Source organism: Lithobates pipiens, unplaced genomic scaffold, assembly GCF_037356315.1.
Source record: "Lithobates pipiens isolate NorthernLeopardFrog02 unplaced genomic scaffold, aLitPip1_a1.2 Scaffold_22, whole genome shotgun sequence".
NCBI lineage: Eukaryota > Metazoa > Chordata > Amphibia > Anura > Ranidae > Lithobates > Lithobates pipiens.
In genome coordinates this window covers 72,645,349-72,667,666 of record NW_027507784.1, presented here as the reverse complement: position 1 = coordinate 72,667,666, position 22,318 = coordinate 72,645,349, and the positions used below count along the sequence as shown (strand labels likewise).

The 22,318-nt window shown below is 44.5% G+C and overlaps 1 protein-coding gene across 1 annotated transcript in view; it reads left to right on the top strand.

Annotated features, from left to right (window-relative positions):
• Window positions 1-22,318, top strand: part of KYNU (kynureninase) — a 236,023-nt gene that overhangs the window by 160,712 nt on the left and 52,993 nt on the right. The window contains exon 12 of the mRNA XM_077447753.1: window positions 13,937-13,989. Within this exon, the coding sequence (XP_077303879.1) occupies window positions 13,937-13,989 (53 nt within the window). The remainder of the gene's footprint in view (window positions 1-13,936; window positions 13,990-22,318) is intronic.

The following is a 22,318-nucleotide window of genomic DNA, read 5'->3' as shown; positions in this document are numbered from 1 at the left end:
GATGTCGTAAGAGGCGTGGTCACCGGATGACATCACCTGGTGACCACACCCCATGCCAATATAAGTCGTTGCGCACCCGGCAGTACAGTGGGAGAGAGCATTGTGTCAGCATCTGAAGAAGAGCGTGAGAAGAGGCCAGAAAGCGCGGAGAAGAAGGAAGAGACCCACGAAGTGTAGTGTGTTTTATTTTTGACACTTTTTCTAGGTGAATGGTTGGGGTACGATGTACCCCATACTCATTCACATAGGGTGGGGGCTCCCAGATTTCGATAAGCCCCTCTCCCGCAGACATCGACAACCAAAGGCCAGGGTTGTCGGGAAGAGGCCCTTGGTGCCCCCCCTGCACCAAAGCACCTACCCCCCATGTTAAGGGCATGCAGCCTGGTATGGTTCAGGAGGGGGGGGGGGCTCGTTCGTCCCCACCCACTTTCCTGACGGGCTGGGTTGCGTGCTCGGATAAGGATTTGGTATGGATTTCTATGCACAGTGGCACCCTTTTGCAGTCTCTAGTTTTAGTAAATCAATAGACATGTGCAGAGTAAAATATTTCGTTTCGGAATTTCGTTTTCGTCCGAAAGCTTAATTTATTTAGTTACTCCCGAAATTCGTTTTTATTTATTTCGTTTTTCGTTCAAAAATTGCATTCGTCCAAAAATCCACATGAATTACGGTCGAATCTGTCTTGGAAGGCTTATGGTGTCTGTCGAATGTATAAAGAAGATTCGACGGAGCTAACTATATAGCATACTTTAGAACCCTATTAAAGTCTATGGGACTCCAACGTTCAAAATCTAAAGTGCTAATTTTAAAGGCTAATTTGCAAGTTACTGTCCTAAAAAGTGTTTGGGGACCCGGGTCCTGCCCCAGGGGACATGTATCAATGCAAAAAAAAGTTTTAAAAACGGCCATTTTTTCGGGAGCAGTTATTTTAATAATGATTAAAGTGAAACAATAAAAGTGTAATATTCCTTTAAATTTCGTAGGGGGGGGTTGTCTATAGTGTGCCTGTGAAGGGGCGCATGTTTCCCGTGCTTAGAACTGTCCCTGCACAAAGTGTCATTTATGCAGGAAAAAAAGTCCTTTAAAATCACTCGCAGCTATTATGAATTGTCGGCTCCGTAATACAGAGAACACTCATTGAAAGTCATTGATAAAAAAATAAATAAATAAATAAAATAAAAAGCGTGGGGGTCCCCCAAATTCAATTACCAGGCCCTTCAGGTCTGGTATGGATATTAAGGGGAACCCTGCCTCAAATTTAAGAAAAAATTTGACGTGGGGTTCCCCCTAAATATCCATAACCAGACCCTTCAGGTCTGGTATGGATATTAAGGGGAACCCCGCGTCAAATTTAAAAAAAAATTGACGTGGGGTTCCCCCTAAAAATCCATACCAGACCCTTTATCCGAGCACGCAACCTGGCAGGCCGCAGGAAAAGAGGGGGGACGAGAGAGCGGCCCCCCCTCCCTCCTGAACCGTACCAGGCCACATGCCCTCAACATTGGGAGGATGCTTTGGGGGTCCGTGACCCCTCAAAGCACCTTGTCCCCATGTTGATGAGGACAAGGGCCTCATCCCCACAACCCTGGCCGGTGGTTGTGGAGGTCTGCGGGCGGGGGGCTTATCAGAATCTGGAAGCCCCCTTTAACAAGGGGACCCCCAGATCCCGCCCCCCCCCCTGTTTGAAATGGTAAGGGGGTACAAAAGTACCCCTACCATTTCACAAAGAAAGTGTAAAAAATGGTTACATAAAACAAACACACTTTTGAAAAATTCCTTTATTAAAAATAAAAAAATAAAAAAAAGATTCCAGCGGTGGTAATCCACTCTTGCTATCCAGCGACGGACGATCATCTATCCAGCGATGTCTCATGTCATCCAGCGCAGCGATCCATCCTTCTTTTGTCTCCTCCACGGAGACACTGCAGGCATTCTGGCGGCTGACGTTTCTTATATACGGAGGGCGGGGCCACCCGTCACCTGACCCCGCCCCCCTCTGACGCAAGGAGAAACCCGGGGTTCCCCGTGACGTATGGGTGACCCCGCCCCCCTCTGATGTAACGGAAACCTGCCTGTGTTACATCAGAGGGGTGCGGGTCACCCCTACGTCACAGGGAACCCCGGGTTTCCCCTTGCGTCAGAGGGGGGCGGGGTCAGGTGACGGGTGGCCCCGCCCTCCGTATATAAGAAACGTCAGCCGCCGGAATCCTTGCAGTGTCTCCTCCACGGAGACAGAAGAAGGACGGAGGATTCGCTGCGCTGGATGACATGAGACATCGCTGCAGAGATGACCGTCCTTCGCTGGATAGCAAGAGTGGATTACCGCCGCTGGAATCTTTTTTTTATTTTTTTATTTTTAATAAAGGAATTTTTCAAAAGTGTGTTTGTTTTATTTAACCATTTTTTACACTTTCTTTGTGAAATGGTAGGGGTACTTTTGTACCCCCTTACCATTTCAAACAGGGGGGGGCGGGATCTGGGGGTCCCCTTGTTAAAGGGGGCTTCCAGATTCTGATAAGCCCCCCGCCCGCAGACCTCCACAACCACCGGCCAGGGTTGTGGGGATGAGGCCCTTGTCCTCATCAACATGGGGACAAGGTGCTTTGACGGGTCACGGACCCCCAAAGCATCCTCCCAATGTTGAGGGCATGTGGCCTGGTACGGTTCAGGAGGGAGGGGGGGCCGCTCTCTCGTCCCCCCCTCTTTTCCTGCGGCCTGCCAGGTTGCGTGCTCGGATAAAGGGTCTGGTATGGATATTTAGGGGAAACCCCACGTCAAATTTTTTTTTAAATTTGAGGCAGGGTTCCCCTTAATATCCATACCAGACCTGAAGGGCCTGGTAATTGAATTTGGGGGACCCCCACGCTTTTTTATTTATTTATTTTTTTATCAATGACTTTCAATGAGTGTTCTCTGTATTACGGAGCCGACAATTCATAATAGCTGCGAGTGATTTTAAAGGACTTTTTTTCCTGCATAAATGACACTTTGTGCAGGGACAATTCTAAGCACGGGAAACATGCGCCCCTTCACAGGCATACTATAGACAACCCCCCCCCTACGAAATTTAAAGGAATATTACACTTTTATTGTTTCACTTTAATCATTATTAAAATCACTGCTCCCGAAAAAACGGCAGTTTTTAAAACTTTTTTTTGCATTGATACATACACTTTTTAGGACAGTAACTTGCAGAATCTTTTCTCTCTGTCAAATCTTTTTTCTCTGTCGAATATTTTCTCTATATAATCTTGGACTAATAGAGGTAAGGTTAGGCACATTCGACCACAGGTTCTATAGACAGATTGTTGTCAGAGTCATGTCGAATCTCCTATTCTATATCGAACTGTTGTAACAATGAAAACGAAAATAAAGCATTTATTTATGTCGGATCTTTCGTTTTTCGGATTTTGTGCTTTCGTTATCGTTTGTCAAAACGAAAACGAAAATAGCTGAAATTCGGACGAAAATGCATTCGGACGAAAACGAATGCACATGTCTATAAATCAATCCCTATGAGCTATTATACCGCAAATTATAAAGAGTAAAATACCACTTTGTGAATGGAGGGAGCCCTCTGACATTTAAAATGTCAGACAACATTTATTAAAGCTATTGTATATCACTGGACTTTTTACTTTTTTTTTTTTTTCCCCCTGCACGGTAAAGTGAAACTTACCTAAAAATGAAGCTGTTCCGGAACCACGATGTCAGCGCTGCAGGGGCTCCCATCTTCACCCATCTTGCTTCATGGTTTGCGGGGTCCGGCTCTGTGACTGGCTGGAGCCACGATGATGTCACTCCCATGCATGCCCGCTGGAGCCGCCATTCACGGCACAGGGCTCTGAAGGAACAGCATGGGTGACCGACAGTGAAATCACTGGCACATGCACTCTGAAGGAACAGCATGGGTGACCGTTCCTTCAGAGTGCATGTGCCAGTGATTTCACTGTCTGCTTGTAATGTAAATATCTCCTAAACTGTGCATGTTTAGGAGATATTTACACTACCTATAGGTAAGCCTTATTATAGGCTTACCTATAGGTAAATGTCAGCAAAGGAAGTTTACTTCATCTTTTAAAGCCACAAACTGTAAAAAATAAGAAAAAATAAAATTGTCCAAATTATTACGAGAATAAAAAATTGTGTAGAAATGACAACTACATATCTCCTTCTTATACTGCATCATACAATAGCATTACATTATTTTAAAAATGAGGATAAAATACTTGTATATAATTTCTATTCTCCTCAATTCATCATTGTGCAACATACATCTGATAAAACCTGAAATGTTTCATAACGTATCCCTGAAGGAAGTAATAATTCTGTACCTCGGTAACATGCGATGAAAGGTCATCTTCTCTTTGTGAATTGCATTCCAAGCATATTTCATCATTCTGGTTGTTAAAATAATGACTGTATAATAATGTCTAATATGTTTGTAGCACCCTCTAGCATAGCTCCCAACTGTCCGCGATATCGAGGGGCTGTCCCTGATTTGGAACAAGGTCCTTCTGTCCCTCTTTCCTCCTCATTTGTCCCTCATTTTGGTCTGATCTATATAGGTGTATATAAAATGCACTTTTTATCTTTCAAAAAAGTGTTTCCCAGTGATAAACCTTTCATCCAATTTCTACGTTGCTGTATTTTTACATTCCAAAAGCCAATATAAAGGAATAGTAGTGGTAAAAAAGCACTTGTGGGTTTAACTATTTTTTTTGTATAAATCTCCTTTAACCACTTCCCGACCAGCGCACGACGATGTACGTCGACAGAATGGCACGGGCAGGCATATTGGCGTACATGTACGTCCAATATTCGTTGCCGCCGTGCCATCGGGAGCGCGCCGCCGGCGGCGCGCTCCCGCGCTGGTCGGGACCCCCGTGAGTCCGGTTGCGGGACCCGCGGACTCGATCGCCGCGGGCATCCCCGCGATCGTCTCACGGAGCGGCCGAATGGAGGAAATGCTGTATAAACAACATTTTCCCATTCTGCCTAGCAACTAGTGACGCTGATCTCTGCTCCATGTGATTGGAGCAGAGATTAGTGTACACTAAATGACAGCCCAACCCCCCCACAGTTAGTAACACACCCCTAGGAACACTTAACCCCTACACTGCCACCCACTGGTTAACCCTTTCACTGCCAGTGTCATTTACACAGGAATCACTGCATTTATATAGCAGTGATTACTGTATAAATGACAATGGTCCCAAAAATGTGTCAAAAATGTCCGATGGGTCCCTCACAATGTCGCAGTCACAATAAAAATTGCAGATCGCCGCCATTACTAGTAAAAAAAATAATAAAAAATTATTAATAAAAATGCTATAAAACTATCCCTATTTTGTAAACGCTATAACTTTTGCGCAAACCAATCAATAATCGCTTATTGCGATTTTTTTACCAAAAATATGTAGAAGAATACGTATCGGCCTAAACTGAGGGAAAAAAATGTTTTTTTATATATTTTTGGGGGATATTTATTATTACAAAAAGTAAAAAATAATGCGTTTTTTTCAAAATTATCGCTCTATTTTTGTTTATAGCGCAAAAAATAAAAACCGCAGGGGTGATCAAATACCACCAAAAGAAAGCTCTATTTGTGGGAAAAAAAGGACGTTAATTTTGTTTGGGAGCCACGTTGCACGACCGCGCAATTGTCAGTTAAAGCGACGCAGTGCCGAATCGCAAAAAGTGGTCTGGTCTTTGACCAGCAAATTGGTCCGGTCTGAAAGTGGTTAAGGGGGTGTGACAGGGGGTGTGTCCTATGCCTACATACTTTTGCTAATAGGTGTCCCTCATTGTCATCTCAAAAAGTTGGGAGGTATGCCCTCTAGTTAGGTAGGCGCTAGAGTGAGGATTTTTTGCTGGCAGTGTAGGTAAATTTAGGCAGGCCTGGCTGGTTGCTAGGCCTGTTTGTTTACATTCTTGGCTGCGAGTGGCTCAGGATAGCAGCTGGTGACTCACAGGCCGCATCACTTCACTGTCACCTCCCTCTTCCTTCTAGAAAGTGCTAGAAGGAGAGGAGGGCAGGAGAGGTGGGGCTGCCTGGGGTATCTTTAGGAGCCTTGACCAATCCCCAACTTGGATTGGCAGGGGGCAGGCCTCCTTAAATACGTGGAGTCAACCCAGCTAGGGAGGAGATGTCAGGTGGAAGAGCTGGAGTTAGAAAGTGTGGAGGCTGTTGGGGCCCACATGGAGCTCCCAAGTCGGGGGAGGGGTGACCCTGGGCCGGGGCTCTGGTGCATTAAGGAGGAGTGACGCGATCCTGGAAGGAGAGGCACATGAGAGAGCAAGTAGAGGACAGCAGGACAGAACACTTCTAAGCGTCTCCAGAACAGACAACTGGTTGCAGCCAGGAGGGCTGGTGAGTGAGCACACTTGGGAGGACTGGGGAGGCAAGCTTGAGAGAACTGGGAGATTTCAGTTTGAGATGGGTGCAGAACCAGGAGTGAGGGCTGTGGGAAGAGCAGTGGAAAGAGGTCATTGCAGCCAGGCTGGCTGCCAGGACCTGAAGAGAGCTATCTGGGAGTGGTAGCTGAATGGAGGATAGCTAGCACCTGAACTATTTCTAGACCACAGGGGCCTGAGGGCCCTGCCCGCAAAAGGCAGTTTATTGAGGCCTGGCTGAAGCAGTGTCAGGCCTACCCATGCAGTGCTAGCTAGCCTGGAGGAATAACAGTCTGCAGCAAGGGAAGTGCTAGAGGAGGAACCGTGTGCAGCAAGTGATTGTGCTGGAGAGAAGGTTGAAGTGTATATACTGAAGTGTATATAGAAGTCCCAGGCAAGTTTACACTGAATATTCTGGGGCATCCCATAATTGCCATTTCCCATTCACGTTTAATCCTCTCAAAAAAACAAAACAAAAAACAAAGCTTATAGACTGTTCTATGTCTCTGAGTGACTGAGAGATGGATGTCTGGCTGTCAAGGGACAGGTGAACCACTACATTCAGCAACCTCTACAGGGGGCATGGCTACATGTTATTATACTGCGACTTCAAAAGCAGATATAATTTAGCAAAGAAAAAAAAAAGCATTATTGAGTTTTCTGAATTGACTAGCTTTACACAGCAACTACATGATGTGTGACATAAATGAAATAGTGAGCAAAATCAAGAAATAAAAGCTTTGTGAATTGACCTTACTGTGTTAAATATGTTTGTCCTTGCTGGTAGAATTGCACCGAGAGTGGAAGGTAGTAAGGCAGAAACATTGTGCAATAGGACTATGCAGTAACAAAGGCTGCATATATAATGATCAATTATAGTTGTTCCACTGTGCATTATATTGCATGTGATTACACACTATTCAGAGTCATGGTTTGAAAAACATTAGGTATATTTCCACTCTTGCAGAAAAATAGGGATAACACCTACTTTATATGTGTTACATTTTCCCCATCAACAAAGCACAAAAAAAAGAGTTGCTGAATACATTTTATGTGCTCTTTACTTGCTTGCAAATCTTACTTTGCTATCCCCTGCTCGGTAATGTTAAAGATGGGATTGGAGTTTAACATAATTATGTAAACGCTTGTTAATGTTTACAATTTTTAACCCCATCAGTGTTGTGCTGGCAGATCTTATTATCAGTTGGAAACTAGATTGAAACACTATCTTTGTTGAAGATTTCAAGGCTTGATTTCTGCATTGTATGCTAATGCACTTTTAAAAAAGATGTCCCTCTATACATCCCTGAAGCCGGTCATAGACGTTCGAATCTCGGCCAGTTCAGCAGGGACTGGTAGCGATTCTAACCATGAATGGACAGGCTGAATGTACACAATGGATCAATCGATCAACTTGGGTTCAACCAGCCTGTTAGATTTTCCATGTGATTATTGCCAGCGGCTATAGCCGCTAGCAATAATAGCTCTGTGTTCTCCCAGCTAGGGCAGCTCCCTCTGTCCCTGGGAAAACACAATAGCTTCCTTTGAGGGGTTCCCCCATCAACTCTGACTGTGTTGACAGGGGAATCAAATGATTTTCTTTTCTGCAACCCATGGTTGCAGGAAAAAAAATCACTCCATCTATGGTCGGCTTAGCTTTGCATCGCCGTTAATTCTAAGCAATAGAAGCTGCCCATGGAGTCCTTTGTACAAACCTCTTTCAAACAAGCAGCTAAAAAGGTAAGAAGTATATTATTAAATTATTTTAGGTATGCAGTGTGAATGACAACATATAACAAACTGGAGAGTACAAACTCTGGTGCAGCTTTGTCTAGAAACCAATCAGCTTCTTGTTTTTTTTTTTTTGTCAAAGCTTAACCCCTTCACGCCTAAGGGTAAAACAAATGTTAATGCCTAAGCACAAATTAGCAATTTTGACATGTGTTTGTAAAACCATACATATCATCACAACTACTTTGTGTATCCAGGTTGATTATATCATGTTTTTTTTTTTTCTCTCTGCAAGGAGAGGGATTGATACAATGTATCTCTCCTCTCCATTCACAGTGAGAGAAACACAGGGGTAAGCTTCACAGTAACTGATCACTTTGATAGCCAATCAGAGGCTATCACATTGATCAAATGACCCAGAACTGGGGGTTCCGGGTACCTATTGTTAGAACAGGACCCTGGGCTCCTACTGATTTCCTTTCTCTGTGCTGGGACTGCACTGAGTGGTGTGCTCCCAGCACAAAGACAGATACATATATATGGCCCCACGAAAAAAGCCTAGTCCATTGGGGCTGCATATATGCATACTGTCGGAGTGAAGGGGTTAATTAAAAAAGCTAAAGTTATTAGCTGATTGGCTAGCATGTACAGTTGCATCCCATTTTTCACTCTCCAGTTTTAGTAAATCAACCCCAATGTGTGGTTAAAATTAAAAACAGTAAAATCAGCACAAGGGACAAAACAAGCCTAGTACACCAAGGCCAAATATCTGCTGGCATAGGCCGGCACAATAGAAACCGGCTGACATTTGGCCCGTGTGTACGGCAGCTTCTGTGGAAGGCTCAGGTCTGAAAAAGGTCTGCCGACTGGCTCCAGATCAGCGGTTTCAGCCAAAGGTGGAGAATGCTGACCAGGGTGCAGAGGCGTACTAAGTGGGGGGGCGGGGGGCGTGCCGTCCCGGGTGCCACACACTGGGGGGGGGTGTCAGGCCAGCGCCCCCCCCTCCGCAACTGAAGTGTCAGACAGCCGTGCCTCGGGTTCGCAGCCCACACAGAGAGAGCCCGAGGCACTGGCAGTGGGCGGCATTGCAGGGGGGGGGTGCGAGCAGCACCCGAGTGGAGTGACATCTGCCGGCTCAGTGATCCGGGACCCGGCTCCCCTTCTCTCTGTGGTCGCGTCGCGCTGCCGTTCTGATCAGTCTCGGGCAGCGGCTGTCACTCACAGCGGAGCAGAGTGAAGCCGCCTCCCCCTCCTCCATGCACAGCACTGTGTAGACAAGGAGGGGGAGGCGGCTTCACTCTGCTCGGCTGTGAGTGACAGCCGCTGCCCGAGACTGATCAGAACGGCGCGACGTGAGTCACGTGACCACAGAGACAAGGGGATTATTGCGCTGGGTCCCGGATCACTGAGCCGACAGGTGACACTCCACTCGGGTGCTGCTCGCACCTCCACCCTGCAATGCCGCTGCCTTGGGCTCCAGGTACACTATGGGTCCTTAGGGGAGGCTGTGCACTGTAGGGGGGTTCTTTACTGTGGTGGGTCCTGCACTGTAGGGGGGTCCTGCACTGTAGGGGGTCTGCACTGTAGGGGGGTCCTGCACTGTAGAAGGGGTCCTGCACTGTAGGGGGGTCCTGCACTGTAGGGGGGGGTCTGAAGGGGGGGTCCTGCACTGTAGGGGGGTCCTGCACTGTAGGGGGGTCCTGTACTGTAGAAGGGGTCCTGCACTGTAGAAGGGGTCCTGCACTGTAGGGGGTTCTTTACTGTGGTGGGTCCTGCACTGTAGGGGGGGTCCTGCACTGTAGGAGGTCTGCACTGTAGGGGGGGTCCTGCACTGTAGAAGGGGTCCTGCACTGTAGGGGGTCCTGCACTGTACGGGGGTCCTGCACTGTAGAAGGGGTCCTGCACTGTAGGGGTCCTGCACTGTAGGGGTCCTGCACTGTAGGGGGGTCCTGCACTGTAGAAGGGGTGCTGCACTGTAGGGGGGGGTCCTGCACTGTAGAAGGGGTCCTGTACTGTAGGGGGGTCCTGCACTGTAGGGGGTCCTGCACTGTAGGGGGGTCCTGCAGTGTAGGGGTCCTGCACTGTAGGGGGGTTCTGCACTGTAGAAGGGGTCCTGCACTGTAGGGGCTCCTGCACTGTAGGGGGTCTGCACTGTAGGGGGGTCTGCACTGTAGGGGGGTCCTGCACTGTAGAAGGGGTCCTGCACTGTAGGGGGTCCTGCACTGTAGGGGGTCCTGCACTGTAGAAGGGTTCCTGCACTGTAGGGGGTTCCTGCACTGTAGGGGGGTCCTGCACTGTAGGGGGGTCTGCACTGTAGGGAGGTCCTGCACTGTAGGGAGGTCCTGCACTGTAGAAGGGGTCCTGCACTGTAGAAGGGGTCCTGCACTGTAGAAGGGGTCCTGCACTGTAAAAGGGGTCCTGCACTGTAGGGGGGGTCTGTACTGTAGGGGAAGATTCGGCACTGTAGGAGGATTCTGTACTGTAGGGGAGTCTGTACTGTAGGGGGGTGGGTCTGTACTGTAGGAGGGTCTGCACTGTAGGGGGGGGGGGGGGGGTCTGCGCTATAGGGTGGAGGGGTCTGTACTGTAGGAGGGTCTGCACTGTAGGGGAGGATTCTGTACTGTAGGGGGGTCTACACTGTAGATGGGGGTCTGTATGGTAGGGAGGGGGGTCTGCACTGTAGGGGATCTGTGTAACATGCAGAGGGTCCAGAGCTGTGAGGGGCTGTGTAATGTAAAGGGGTGCAGAGGTGCAGGGTGCTGTGTAATGTAAAGGGGTCCAGAGGTTCAGGGTGCTGTGTAATGTAAAGGGGTCCAGAGGTACAAGAGCTGTGTAATGTGAAGGGGTCCAGAGGTGCAGGCTGCTGTGTAATGTAAAGAGGTCCTTAGGCGCAAGGTCCTGTGTAATGTAAAAGGGTCCAGAGGTGCAGGGCGCTGTGTAATGTAATGGGGTCAGGAGGTTCAGGGTGCTATGTTATGTAAAGGGGTCCAGAGGTACAAGAGCTGTGTAATGTAAAGGGGTCCAGAGGTGCAGGCTGCTGTGTAATGTAAAGGGGTCCAGAGGTGCAGGGGGCTCTGTAATGTAAAGAGGTCCTTAGGTGCAAGGTCCTGTGTAATGTAAAGTGGTCCAGAGGTGCAGGGTGCTTTGTAATTTAAAGGGGTCCAGAGGTGCAGTTGTGGAGGGGGGGGGGTACACAGTAGTGACAAAAAGATATTGAAGGATGCAGAGGTATGCAGGGGACACGGTGGGTGTTTTTACATTTTATGGTGGGGGGGGGGTGCCAGATATAGGATCCGCCCCGGGTGCCAAATGCTCTAGGTACGCCCCTGCCAGGGTGTTCTGACATGGGGGTCGTCCCCCTGCCAGAACACAATAGCTCAGCAGGGGACATCACTGTACTAACTTCGGCTCCAACTTGAGCTGTTAGTATGAGGCTTTATGGTCAGTAGGAAAAAGAGGGGAAAAACTGCGCTACGGGAAAAAGAAGCAAATAGTGTTGAACGGAAGCTGCAATTCAAATATATACCAAAAATATATCAAACAAAAATAGAAAAAAGAAGAGCTGCGCTAGCCACAAGATACCCAATGTGATTAGGGTATATGAAAGTATCAGACCCACACTGTGGGTCTTAGTATCTAGTGTGTTAATATTGTGAATTCCCCAAACTCAATATATGTGTATCAAACTCTGTGCATAAACCCCTAAACCATAAAGATAAGAATATAAAGAATATATATTTGCTATTAAGCATAAATTACCTATCGAAAAAATACTAAATCTGTGTTCAGAGACACTCTGTATAGTGTCCATACAGTCATATATCAAAAAATTGAAAAATTAAATAAAAAATAAACATAAAAAATAAATGTCCATATAGTGAATGAACACCAGTGAAACAAAAATTTCAAATGAGGTACGGCAATAAAGAAAAGTTCCAAACGACTGAATTGCAAATGCACGGATTGAAAATCTTCTCCAAAGACGTGGTGTGCTTATCCCATCACCGAAATAAATGAATCAGCTCCTTACCAGATCCAGACGACCCCCCGTTACAGAGGGTCACCACAAGCAGTAGTAGTCAAAAGGGTGTCCGGATAGCGCCTCCTCCTCAGATGGTCACGAATCTTCCACACGATGGGGTTATGGCTGTTACTCACTCCCAACACGACGTGGTATCACATAAGGGAAAACATAGGCTCCAGATAGTGTAAAACCAAATGACTTTAATTCTTAAAAAGCGAACGTAAACACTTACATAAAAGACTTTAAAAGCAGGTTCAAAACAAAGACGTGCACCGGCCGGATACACGCCAACGCAAAGACCAACCCGTCCTTCCTGGTCCACAAAAACGAACACGACTTGGGGTGACGTCGACACGTTCGCACCGCCCATGGTCAGTAGGATATGTCCCTTGTGCTGATCTCTCTTCTTTTAGTAGAAATTCTTGTCTGCCCCTGCCCCTGGCGTCATAATCTTCAGATGGGGCAGTGGTTAATCCAACTAAAGGGCTGTCACAAGCCTTCACGAGAGAGCCTGAAAATGCTTTGAATGGACAGCTCCTATAAATGATTCAGATACTTGGCCTCAGAACCCCCCCCCCCCCCCCCCCACCATTGCACCAGAAGATTATGTCCCCTATACTGTTTTTTCCATTTGTTTTAATGTTGGCTACAATTAAGCTTTAAGGTTCTAGTCATTGTGTGCACTAATTAATTTTTTTTTTTTTTTACTCGTTCCTTTAAGACAGCCAATTCAAAGAGTCTCAACACACAAAAAAATCCCATTGCTATTGTTGTCCAATACAGCAAACCAAATTTAATTCACATCAATATATAAAGATGCAATGAAGGGCAGGTGCATTACTTACACTGTATATGTGCGTATGGTGCCATTCAGAACCGTCTATCTTTGCTACAGTAATTTCATATGCAGCCTTTGTCATTGTGTAGTAGTACTGCACAATGCTTGTACCTTTCTGTTGCCATTCAGAATCAATGACAAAGCACCGCAGCACACATATTGAGGGTTGTTGTGCATAATAAGGTGTGCATAGGTGTGAATAACATCTAAAAACACATTGATTGAATTGTTTACTTTAATTTGGTCACAATCAAGTACCCCTACGACTGTAGGTATAGGGTTCTGTATATGGAGGTTTTCAATTTATTAATGTATTTATCCATCTTCAATCGGTTGAAGTCAATGGACTGATTGGCCGCCAACCATGTATTTATAAGAAAGTGATCTTTAGAACAGCAGAGTAGGAAATAGTGATTTGCTATGGTTTCCATGCACTGCACTGATGATGGTAATAAACCTGTAACAGCTATATATAGCTTGGGGTAAATGGCTTTGTCATATTTTGGACTTGTGAAGTAGCATGCAGAAACTTCCTGTTTAACAAAGACCTCTACTGTGCTCTTCCGTAACAACCTTTAAAATGCAAAAATATATATTTTTTCCTTCAAATTCATTTTGTATTTCTTAGCGAACAAGTCTTTTTTTAAAAAATGTTTAGAGCCTCTAGTTCTCCATCCCAGTCACCCCTCCTGCCGATGTCTCGTAACATTCATTATTCTGCTCTTTTTCTGGTCAGTCATTCTAAATTCCTGTTCGCTAGCATTTCACACTGTGATGTTTGATCTGAATTCTTCATTACCGTCCCCGTAATGTCAAAACATTTTGCGTGTCACCTGCTGGGCCGACGAGCTGTTTCCTAAATACAGTAGTGTGTGTTTGCTGCGAATTAGCTCATTCCGCGGCAGCTGTAATTGCGTATAATGATTTTTATTTCTCCTTCTTTCCAGGTTGGTTGGCTGGTGGGGTCACGAGTTCAAATCCAGATTTGGCATGGATAACAGTGAGTGCCACTATTCTGATCATAAATCTAGTGCCTTTCTTGTGACAGTAATTAAGTAAAACAGAAGCCAAGAGGTTAACCTTCCTGTTCGTTTTCTGAAGATTATAATATGGACCATATTGTTGAAGAAAGACACCTTGACCTTACCACCTTGATTTCAGGCCAATGTGACCATCCCATCTGTATGAGTTTGTTGTGCATCCCATTGTATAACCATGGGCACTGATATGGAGTTAGCCCCCCTTTGTGGCCGTAACAGCCTCCACTGTGCTGGGAAGGCAATATTTTGGGGTGTGTCTGTGGTTGTTTGCCCATTCAACCAAAAGAGCATTTGTGAGTTCAGGTACTAATGTTAGACAAGAAGACCTGGTTTGCAATCACATTTTTTTATTTCGCTCAAAGGTGTTGCGTAGGGTTAGGTCAGTACTCTGTGTAGGCCACTCAGGTTTCTCCACACCAAATCCAGTCTATACAGAGCTGGCTTTGTACTCCAGGGCATAGGAATGGATCTGGAACAGAAAAGAGTCTTCAATAAATGGTTGCCACAAGGTTGGAAGTGTACAATGTTCTAAATCAGCCTTTTATCAACCTTTTCAACACAGAGGAACCCTTTAAAAAATGTTCTGGTCTCAGGGAACCCCTGCTAAAAATTACTATATCTATAACTCATTAATGTGATGGTCAGTGAGAAAAATGCTCCTTATGCTGCACACATGACCGGACTTTCCGGCAGACTATGTCCGACGGGATCAGTCCGTCGGACAATCCGATCGTGTGTGGGCTAATCCGACCGTTTTTTTGTTTAAAAAATCCAACGGACCTAGAAATAGAACATGTTTCAAATCTGTCCAACGGACTCAATTACTATCGGGAAAACCGTTCATCTGTATGCTGGTCCGGCGGACCAAATACGACGCAAGGGAAGCTATTGGCTACTGGCTATTGAACTTCCTTTTTTAGTCCCGTCTTGCGTCATCACGTTCAAAACGAACGGACTTTCGAATGGACTAAGTCCATTTGTGTGTGTCCAAGTCCGTTCGTTCGGAAAGTGTATCAGAACTCCACTGAATGTCCATCGGGAAGACCGCCGGACCTAGTCTGCCGGAAAGTCCAGTCATGTGTACGCGGCATTACACTTGACATTTGGAAGAATTACCTCCTGACCGATAACTAAAAAGATCAATGTGTCAGTGGGAAAAAATTGCCTATTATTCAAGGAACCCATAGCAACCACTAGAAGAACATTAGGGTTCCAAGGAAGCCTGATTGAGAAACCCTCGTCTAAAATATCTTTCATTGCCATAGCATTTATAGAAACCTTCACTTGAAACATGTTAATAATTCTCAATAGCAAACTCAATAATTTGGTGACATGTCCATACAGTGTATTTGCAAATGTCTTCAGAGATCTATTTTTAATGAAATAGTAGACGAGGTTTACTGTTGGGGGGCATTTGCAATATGCAGTTTTATAATTACCTACTTCCCACCTGGTCACTGTATATAAACGGCCGGGTGGGCACTCTCCTTCTGAGAGGACGTTCAGGAACATCCTTCAGAAGGAGGGGGATCGTGCGCACAGGCCCGTGCAGCGGCGCAATACCGATGCACTTGTGTCACCCGGACATGGTGCATTTCCGATCAGCAGAAAGGCTCTGTGATTGGTCCTCTTGATCACATAACAGCCGTGTCCAATCACAGCCATCGTGTGATGTGCTTGTGCTCACTTGACACATGTACTCGCTTCCGAGGCTCGTTCTGTGTGTCCATAAGACACACAGAATGGGGCTTTGACCCGCCCCGATGCCTCCTCACTGGCTGTAAGCTGTGATTGACAGAAGTGGGAGCCAATGGGTCCCACTGCTGTCTCACAGCCAATCAGGAGGCAGAGGCCCGTGAGAGCAGCCGCTCTCGTGCACATCCCTGGATTGGGCTTGGGTAAGTATTAGGGGAGGATGTGGGGGGAGCTGCATACTGAAGGCTTATCCCCTTCTTGCATAGAATGCATGAATGCATAGAATGCATGAAGGTAAAAAACCTTCAGCCTTTAGAACCATGTTACTGTCAACCTATATGGCCTTTGTTAAACAGAGGCACACAAAGTCAGCAAAAGGCCCCTATGAAAGAACAATGTTCAGGACCCCTATTCAATTAGTGGGAAGAGTTAAACTGGCCATAGATGAATTTAAATTAAATCCATCTATGGCTGTTCCTGTTTGAGAAGAGTTGACCTAATGATTGACTCCTCTCCAACAGGAATGCTGCACAGCTGATCAGTGTATCCTGTCAGCGGAGCAGTCCTGCTGAAAAAAAAGCGCAGCAGGGAGGATTCCCACATCCACATTGAATGTGTGAATGGGAAATCCATTGTTTTTTTTTTTTTTGTTTTTGTTTTTTTTGGATCAGCAGGTTGGCTTATAAAAAAAAAATATCTATCTATATACCCAGCTTTAAAGCATAATTAAAAATGCTGCTTTGGAATTTATGGTTATAGCACCTCCCTGGCCCACATTTCAAATGAGCCCCTAAAAGCTGATGTTAAAACTTTTAAGGGATTTTAGTGATTGAGTTTAGATCTAATATATAATATCTATATCTAATATATATATATATATATATATATATATATATATATATATATATATATATATATATATATATATATATATATATATATATATATATATATATACAGTTGTGCTCATAGGTTTACATACTCTGGCAGAATTGATGATTTCTTTTAAATTTTTTCAGAGAATATGAATGATAACACAAAAACTTTTCTTTCACTTATGGTTAGTGTTTGGCTGAAGCCATTTATTATCTATCATCTGTGTTTACTCTTTTTTAATCATAACGACAACAGAAACTACCCAAATGACCCTGATCAAAAGTTTACATACCATAGTTCTTAACCACTTGCCGCCCGCCTTAAAGAAAAATGACTGCAGCAAAGTGTTTTTGTTATCCTGATCAGACATCATATGATGTGATCAGGATAACAGAGCAAGAGCGCGCCGGCTGGGCATGGCGATCAGAGCTGACCAATCACAGCTGATCATCACATGAATCAGGAAGTGGCTTTCCTCGGTTCACCCTGACAGGGAGAGCCGGTCGGCAGCTCTCCCTGTCAGAGGGGGTCTGTGCTGATAATCGGCACATTGATTATCAGCACAGCCCCCATCAAAAAGTGTCTATCACCTGCCAGCCTGTCCCCCTCTATAAACGCCTGTCAGTGCCCACAACAGTACCGATCAGTGCCCACAACATGTCAATTAGTGCCCAAAAAGTAATGCCTGTCAGAAGCTCCTCATCAGTGCTGCCTATCCATTGGCATCTATCAGTGCCCATCAGAGCCCATCAGTGCTGCCTATCAGTGCTGCCTATCAGTGCCCATCAGTTTTTTTTTTTTTAAATTGTCAGTTTTTTTCATTTATAGCGCACAAATTTAATTCCACAGAGGTGATCAAATACCACCAAAAGAAAGCTCTGTTTGTGGGAAGAAAATGATAAAAATTTTGTTTGGGTACAATGTTATATGACCGCACAATGGTCATTCAACATACGACAGCACAGAAAGCTAAAAATTGTCCTGGGCAGGAAGGGGGGAAAGTGCCTGGTGTTGAAGTAGTTAATACCGTGTATTGCCCCTTTAATATCAATGACAGCTTGAAGTTTTTTATGGTATTTGTGGATGAGCTTCTTTATCTCCTCAGATGGTAAAGCTGCCCATTCATTCCTCTTGGCTAAAAGCCTTCAGTTCCTGTGAATTCTTAGGCTATCTTGCATGAACTGCAGGTTTGAGATCTCCCCAGAGTGGCTCAATGATATTGAGGTCAGGAGACTGAGATGACCACTCCAGAAGCTTCACTTTATCCTGCTATAGCCAAATATAGGTCGACTTGGCCTTGTGTTTTGGATCATTGTTATGTTCGAATGTCCAAGTACGTCCCATGTGCAGCTTCCTGGCTGATGAATGCAAATGTTCCTCAGTATTTTTTGATATTATTGTGCATCTTGGAACAGCAACACAACATGTTTTCAGATAATCCTGTATTTCACCTGAAGTTATTTGTGTGTTTTTCTTTGCATCCCAAACAATTTTCCTGGCAGTTGTGGCTGAAATTTTAGTTGGTCTACCGGACTGTGGTTTGGTTTCAACAGAACCCCTCATTTTCCACTTCTTGATTAGAGTTTGAACACTGCTGATCTGCATTCTCAATTCCTTGGATATCTTTTTTATATCCCTTTCCTGTTTTATACAGTTCAACTACCTTTTCCCGCAGATTCTTTGACAATTCTTTTGCTTTCCCCATGACTCATGTGCAGCACTGGATTAAAGATGCAAGGGTCTGTCCAGAGTCCAGAAACTCATTGACTTTATACACACACACTAATTACAAGCAAACAGATTGCACGTAAGGATGGTTACCTTAAATAGCCATTCAAGCCCATTTGTGTCAACTTGTGTGCATGTTATCAGGCCAAAATCACCAGGGTGTGTAAACTTTTGATCAGGGTCATTTGGGTAGTTTCTGTTGTCATTATGACTTAAAAAGAGTAAACACAGTTGAATGATAATAAATGGCTTCAGCCAAACTCTAACTATGAGTGGAAGAAAAGTTTTTGTGTTATCATTCATATTCTCTGAAAAATGGCCAAGAAATCATAAATTCTGCCAGGGTATGTAAACGTATGAGCACAACTGTGTATATATATATATATATATATATATACACACACACACACACACACACACACACACACACTGTATTTATTGGCGTATAACACTCACTTTTTCACCATGAAAATTGGATGCAAATAGCGTGTGCGTGTTATACGCCAATACTTACATTTTAGCTGCCTCAGGGGGGGACAGGGAGGGGGTGGGACGAGCACCGTCAGATTACATACAGTGAGAATCTCCTGTTTACTTGGCAGCCTTTGTAATAGGAAGCTGCTGCCTTGATGGCAGTGGTGAGGCTGCTGCATTGATGGCAATGGCGAGGCTGCAGATGGGCAATGACCCTTATTTTGCTTCAAAGTTCCTTGTTTAAAATTGACGTTTTTTCCTGAAACTTCCCTCTTAAAATGAATGTGCGTGCTATACATCTGTGCGTGTTATACGCCGATAAATATGGTATATATATATATATATATATATATATATATATATTTGTTTTAGATCTAAAATTTGATATTTGTAAAATCTTGTAGAAGTGTTATCATTCCATATAACAAATGCTATAACATCACAATACAAAATCATAAAAGCATTGTGGCAATATAATATATTATCCAAAAGTGATGATCCTAAGGCTCAATGTGTTGCCTGGACTTAATACACTTCTTCAGGAGCCAAAAGTACATTAATGCATCAAACAATCGTAATAGAAAATATCCATCATTGTTTACAACTCATTATGGTGAAATAACCAAAATCCCATTGGATGTTATATAACAAACCCAGAGTGTGCCAAGGTGTGCCAGACAGGGGGGAGGAGAGGGGAGGAGGGACTGGACCCAATAGGAGGTTGCATGTGGAAGTACCCAACATACAGGCACCTCTAATACCTTGTTTTAAGCAGTAGGTTTCCCACCATGAGCTACAAGCTCTCCAGGGGGTAAAACTTTCTTTTTTTTTTTTTAACAAATGTTATTTATTAAGTTTTTATGAAGAATACAGGTTACAAGAACAATATTGTAACGCAGAAAGAAAAGAAATGTAACATATGGAGTACGCAGACTCCATCTCCACCAGCAAATTATAATGAAAAATACAGAGTAATGTCACCACATAAAAGTTTAGAGAATGTACCAACAGTCAACAATGTTTACTGAACATAGGTTCCCATAGTTTCCATCTCTTATAAAATGACTTAATATTGTTTTCTTTAAAAGCAATAGTTTTTTCGTAAGAGTAAGAATCATCAACTAAATACAACACTTCCCTTAAAGTAGGTATAACCGTAGACTTCCACTTACGCAGGATGATCAATCTGGCTGCAAATATTATGTGCATGACTACAGTGCGACACGAGGGAGGATAAATATCCATATCTATACTTAGAAGAGCTTGTTCTGGTTTGAGCGGGTTTAGGATACCTGTCAGTCGTGCAATTACCTTTGATATTGAGTCCCAAAAACATCGTACAGACACACAGTACCAGAGCATATGTGCCAACGTGCCCACCTTATTACACTCCCTCCAGCATAGATTTGAACCCCCTTTGTTATATTTCCCTATAATGTAAGGGGTTTTATACCATCTCCAAATTATTTTCTGAGCTGTCTCTCTAAAATTCGAACATCTGGTAAGTGTATAGTTATATTTAATAGCCGATATCCATTGGGTATGTGTGATCCTAATGTTTAAATCCTTCTCCCATTTAAATAATGGGGACAACACTTCAAAACTTGACTTGCTCCCAATGATACTGTACAATCTTGTGATTCCTCTCCCGCGACCAAACTCCGGCTGCCACATTTCCCACACAATTTCTGGAATTTCAAGATGAAATTTCCCCATTTTAGGTACTATACTCGCCAATCTGGCATAAGTCAGGAATTCAGTCGCGGGTAAGGAAAATTGGGACTGGAGAGCGTTAAAGGACTTTACCTGTGAGCCGTCTATTAGATCATGTACATAGGATACCCCATTATCTGACCAAGTTTTTAGGTTTAAGTCAGTAGTAAAAAGCGATAACGTTGACAGAGGGATGGGAATCGTTTAATGTTTAACCGTCATATCTCTATTATACATAAAAGAGTTCCATGCCTGAATAGTTGCGGCTATCGTAGGATGTTGAGAGTGTAATTTTAGATCACCTATAGTTGAGGCGTAGATTAGTTCTTTTAGTGATCCTCGGGTTACTTGATTTTGTTCGCAGCTACACCAATGTTTTGTTTCAGAGGATTGGAACCAGAATCGAAGCTGATCTAAAATGGCTGCAGTGTGATAGTCTTTGAGGTTCGGTACGCCCATTCCCCCAGCCTTAGTGTGTTTAGTCACAGTGGAAAATTTGCACCTTGCTTTTTTCCCTGCCCAAATAAAGTTGGCTAATTGGCCTTGTAGCCTACGGTAGTAGGCTGAAGGCAGCCGTATGGGGAGCGCCCTAAACAAATATAGCAATTTAGGGAGTAAGAACATTTTATAGGCCGCTAATCTCCCTGACCAGGTTAAATACAATTTCCTTAGTCTATTTACCTCTTTTTCTAGTTCTCCTATCATGGGTTCAAAGTTAAGAGTGTATAGTTGAGATATGGATTTGGACACCTTGATTCCCAAATATTGTATAGCCCCATCCGTCCAGGGATAAGGCGTCTTACTTCGAATTTGCTTTTGAGTTATCATGTCTACTCCTAGATTCAGGACGTTGGACTTGGAAGCATTTATCTTATAATAGGAGATGTGGTTGAATTCGGTCAATATGTCGTGAATGGCATATAATGAGCTTGCTGGATTTTCAACTGATAGAATCACATCATCTGCGAATAATGAGATCACATGTCTAGAGCTTCCAATCTGAATACCTTTTATTTGAGGGTGGGTCCGAATTCTCTCCGCCAGCGGCTCCATCAGTAATGCAAAAATTAAGGGTGATAACGGACACCCCTGTCGTGTTCCATTTGTGATGCAAAATTGTTCCGAGAACATGCCTTCAGTAAAAACATGCGCTGATGGTTTCGAGTAAAGAGCCGAAATGGCGGAGAGAACCGGACCTTTAAATCCAAATCTCGAAAGGACCGCCGAGAGATACCCCCAGTGGACACGATCGAAAGCTTTTTCGGCGTCCAGGGATAGGAGCACAGCCGCACTCCCGCCCCCGGACGCCGAATGGATCAGATTCAAAACCCTCCTTGTAGCGTCAGTTGCCTGTCTGCCTGCCACAAAACCCACTTGGTCTTGTTGTATTAAGGAGGGAAGTAATCTTGCAATCCTGTTCGCCAACAGTTTGGCGTACACCTTCAGGTCCACATTCAAAAGTGATATGGGCCTAAAGTTCTGTGGCCTGTCCGGTTCCTTCCCCGGTTTTGGAAGCGTAATGATTGTGGCTTGCAGCATTTCCTCTGGGAATGAGGCCGAGGAGGCAGCAGCATGGAACATCCCCTGCATTCTAGGAATCAAAGGTTCAGCAAAGCATCTATAATACTCTGCTGAAAAACCGTCTGGACCGGGTGCTTTGTTGAGTGGAAGGCTAGATATCGTTTTTTGGATCTCCAGAATTGAGAATGGGGCGTTTAAACTCTCGAGGTCAGCTAGTGGAACAGTTGGAAGATTAATTTTCTCCAAGAAATCATTGATGAGTTCTGGAGTGGGTTGGGAAGT